Consider the following 4578-nt stretch of genomic DNA (forward strand, 5'->3'; position numbering starts at 1 on the left):
ACCTCTTTTTGATATTGTTAAAGTTAGACCTAATCTTCTCTTTTGCACAATCCATCTCTTCATAAATGAAACCCATTGCGGGTTTTACATCTGAGTCTACTAATCTTAAGACCACCATAAGAGGAGCAGCAATATTCAGGCATATGGAGACATTATTCCAAAATCGGCTATCTAATACTACATATTCTACTTTTTTGCCTTCTTGTGAAGTTCCAAACTTGGTTGTCTTCCACACTTTAGAGCTAAACATGGTCAATAATGATGCTTTCAATTCATGAAGACAAACAAGAGTTAAATAAGCTGTGACAAATATAGTCACACTCGGTCTTATCAAGTCTCTACCTTTAATGAACTTTTTCAACAAGGAAATCAACATTGATCTTCCATAAATGTAAGTGGTAATATTTCTTCCCTTCTTAATTGTTAATTCATGGACCTTTAAATTTTTTTCAAAATCTTCAAATATCAAATCAATGCAATGTGCTGCGCATGGAGTCCAATACAATCTTTCCCTCTTTTGCATCAACAACTCTTCAGCTACCTTGAAATTTGTAGCATTATTGGTGACAACTTCAACAACATTTTCTTCTCCAACAAACTTAAAAACATCATCTAACATTTTGAAAACTTTATCACTATTTTTGATATGTCTGAAGTGTCTAGTGAATAAAGAACTCGTCCCTTTAGGACTATTCACCAAGAAGTTGCAAATCAAACAGTTTTTTTTTTCTATATGTCCAACCATCAGACGTAATTGTGCATCTAGTTCTCTCCCACTCCTCTTTATTTGATTTAGGGTTTGTGTAACAAATGAGAGAAAGGGTGTTAGATTCCTAAACCATTGCAATAACTACTTCAATGAATCCTGTTGATGAAGAGAAAGGGTTAGTGCATGGAGAGAAAGGAATTTATTGATTAATTTAATTTATATATTATTATTTAATTAATTGTTATAATATATAAATATTATAAATTAAACGGATGTGCACATCTGGATGTGCCACGTTCATATAAATTAATATATAAATATTATTTAATTAAATTAATTATAACTATTTAATTAAATAAAATAAAATTAATTTTCATAATATATAAAAAATAAAAAAATTTATAAATTAATTAAAATATAATATTTAAAAAATTAAAATAAAATACTTAAACGAATATTACATCCGTTAATGGAAGTGACCATTATTTAACGGAAGTGATCACATGTTGATTATAATTAATTAAAAAATTGAGTATAGATGATAAAACTGATGTTCACATTCGTTTTATATCAACGGTAAGTTGGGTATGGGTGTACCATGAGCATTTGGTGGCGGTGGAGATCTGAAATGGTATATTACGTTGAGAAAAAAACACATTTAAACCCAATTTCCAAAGTATAACACATTATAGTGAGGGGAGGGTGGAAAGAGTGTGGAAATGGCGACGAGGAGCAATGCAGAGGGTGAGGGTGATGGTGGGAAGAGTAACAATATCGTATGGGACGAAGCTTTGCAGAGGTTCGAGATAGAGGACAAGGAGGCGTTTTTGGAGTACGTGTTGAGAGAGAAGGGGAAGGTCATGGATTTGGTCCACACCTTTGTGCCCCCTTCCAAGAGAGGTTTTGGCTTGGCCTCCCACCTTTGCGTCGCTGCCTTTCAACATGCCCAATCGCACTCCTTAATCGTCATCCCGACCTGTTCCTATGTCTCTGTAAGGACCTAACTTTATCGTTAGATTATATTATACCCTTTTGCTTCTTCTTTCTTTTTGTTTCCTCTGTATGCTTGTTTTCATAAGTTCATTGATATGGCATGAGAGGGTTTTAAGGGTTTATCTGTAGATAGAATCTTAATATTTAGGGTGAGCTCTTTTGGTATAACTAGGAGGTATCTGGATGTTCTTGTTTCGCATTCAAGTAATCTCCTCCTATTGGGTTAAAGGACAAAGTGTCAAACTACATGTATCAACAAAAAATGATAACCAGGGTAAGCTTTGACTCAAGGTAAGGTTGTGGCTTGGTGATCGGTTGGTCATGGGTTTGAATTCAGAAACAGTCTCTTTGCTTAAGAGAGGGGAAGGTTGGTTGCGTACTAGTACCTTCTTCTTTACATCTGCAAATTGAGGAGTCTTTGATACTGGGATATGTTTGTTTATAAATTGAGGAGTTTTCTTTACATTTGCGAGCCCTTCACTTTAGTGTGTGGATCTTGCCCTGCATAGGCAACTCTTGTCTACTTGGGAAGAAAAATGTAGGTTTATTGCTATGCTTTGCTTTACCAACATTCCATCATCGAAACTGTATTCTTCAATTATCCTTGATGGTTTTCTTGATTCTCAACTTGAATGGCAGGGGTTGAGGAATCCTAGCAGCAAATTGTTGTCTTTGTCTTGAATAGACAACGTCAATTGGTTGTAGTTTGTAAGATTTATGTGCGAATAGAAGCAATCTCAATTATGAGCGCCATTGGCCCCCAAGCTCTTTGCTTTGTAACAAGGTTTTAAAATGGTCCCTGACTATGATTTTGGGGCACAATTAGGGAGCTAAGCATCATAAACTCCACTTTAGATCCAGTATATAGAACTGCAGTACTACAGAATTTGGTTGTTTTGAAGTATTTATATCAGAAGCTACATCTATGGATAATTTATAACGCCTGAAAGTTGGTTAGCTGGTAACTATAGAACTGCAAGACAAAGTATAGCTTGCCACGGATTAAAGGCATGTCTATGAATTTAATGGAAAGCTTTGTTTGTATTGTGTTGTCTTATAGAATATGGGTAATAAAGTCTTACCCAAAGTACAATACAAATTCATAAAACAGAATTATTAACTTTACACCAATAAGCAATAGTCTTAGCTTCGCAGCACTTTTTTGACGTACTTTTTTCTTATAATTTTTTATATGTATTTTAAACATATCCAACAAATAAGATCTGGACAAAGATATGCAGGCCTGATCCGCCTATCAGTAACTCTATCAGAGAATTTAGGGTTAATACTACTATACTTAGTCTGAAATAGAAACTTGATAACCCTTATATCCTGAAGTTCGAGGATATGTAACTCACTTGTCTTAACTATTAAGTATAGTCGTGTCTAATGCCTGATTCTACACAGTTTTTGTAGTGAGTCATATGACACAATATTTTTGCTGAACATTGGTTTAGTAAAATATGAGGAAGAGGGATTTTGATAACAAATATCCTAATATCATAAAAGATATAATTGAATATTTTTTTTTGTTTTAGATGTTGAGTCAGGTCTAATTGTATTTGCAATTAGTTATTCTGAATTAAAAACTTATATTGATATTGAGTTTTCTGAATTAAGGCGTGATAAATGTATTTTATATCTTGGTGTTAGCTCACCATTGTACTTATTGTATTGTGATTATGCTTTGAGGTGAGAAATATAAGTGAGTTGAAAGTTAATAAACAAGATAAATAATATATAAGAAAGAATGTACAAGTTCATTGTGTTCGAATTTTGAACATGAATGTATTTTTTATGTTCACGTTTTGGTCTTTTAAGAATTTCTACTGTTTTGCAGGACACATTTCTTCCCCGGAACCCATCTTGGAATTCTATTGTGTACTCAAAAGGAGGCAAATCTAGTATCTGAAACTGCCAAGCTCCTAGTCCAGGTTCTTCTGAGGAACCGTTTGTATGATAATTATTATCTGCTAAACTATTCTTGATTGGCTCTGTCGTTAATAATAGCAACACTTTTTTTGCTTGTAATAAATAACCTCCCTTTTTTATAAAAAAAAACTTGTGATTATTGGTCGCCAAAGGGCATTCCTCATCACTAGTGTAAGTAAATTTTTTTATATTACTAAAATATTTATATTAAAGGACCTAACTTCTAGGAGACTCGTCAAACATGCATTCATTTGATCCATACATATTTGGGAGAAGAAATTCTATATGCAAATTACTACCCTTTTCTTTCATTCTGATTATGTTTAATTATTTATCTAGTGTCCCAAAATGTCAAGATGGTCATTTACTATATTTTTGTGTCAATTTGGTTCTGATTTATGAAAAAGTGATGCAATTTGGTCATTTTTATTAGTATTTTATAGATAGTGTTAAATTCACTGTCATTTGTGATTTTTTTTTATTTTTTTAAAATAATTTAATTTTTTGTTTGGATTTTATTTTCACATACATTTCAAAGTTATGTCATGTGGCACAATAAGTATGACATCGTATTAATAGTGTGATGTAATAGAAATAATGTAACGTGACATAGTGTTAATTTAGTTTTCATATTTGTTTTTTTATTTAATTTAGTATTAACTTTTAAAAATGGAACAATATTGTCTTTTTATTTAAATGTAACAATTTTTTTATAATTCATATGCTGTTATTTTTATTAAAATTAACATTGTTATTAAATATTTATGAAAATATTTTTAAACTAACTTTAAAATCTATATAAATTTGTTTAAAATCATGTTAATTAGAGTTTAAATGTAATTAATAAATCTAATGAAAAATAAAACACAAATTGTTCAACAAAAAACAACAGAAACAAATTAAAATTAAGGGTTAAATATGTTTTTAGTCCCTAAACTATTGGC

General features: G+C 31.5%; 1 protein-coding gene across 1 annotated transcript; it reads left to right on the plus strand.

The window, feature by feature from the left end:
* The first annotated feature begins 1289 nt into the window (after positions 1–1289).
* On the plus strand, positions 1290–3785 carry LOC124831850 (acetyltransferase At1g77540-like). The gene is made up of 2 exons (XM_047305940.2): positions 1290–1701; positions 3543–3785. Exons 1-2 carry the CDS (start codon positions 1429–1431, stop codon positions 3612–3614), a joined length of 345 nt encoding a protein of 114 aa, XP_047161896.1. The 5' UTR covers positions 1290–1428; the 3' UTR covers positions 3615–3785.
* The last annotated feature ends 793 nt before the right edge of the window (positions 3786–4578 follow it).

Source organism: Vigna umbellata, chromosome 1 (genome assembly GCF_029865625.1).
Source record: "Vigna umbellata cultivar VRB3 chromosome 1, Vumbellata_1.0, whole genome shotgun sequence".
Classification (NCBI taxonomy): Eukaryota; Viridiplantae; Streptophyta; class Magnoliopsida; order Fabales; family Fabaceae; genus Vigna; species Vigna umbellata.

Bases quoted from the DNA above. Each gene is read 5' to 3' on its own strand.
- LOC124831850 (XM_047305940.2), top strand. From the start codon at position 1,429: ATGGCGACGAGGAGCAATGCAGAGGGTGAGGGTGATGGTGGGAAGAGT. The intron at 1,702-3,542 runs GTAAGGACCTAA...ACTGTTTTGCAG, and splicing joins CGACCTGTTCCTATGTCTCT to GACACATTTCTTCCCCGGAA.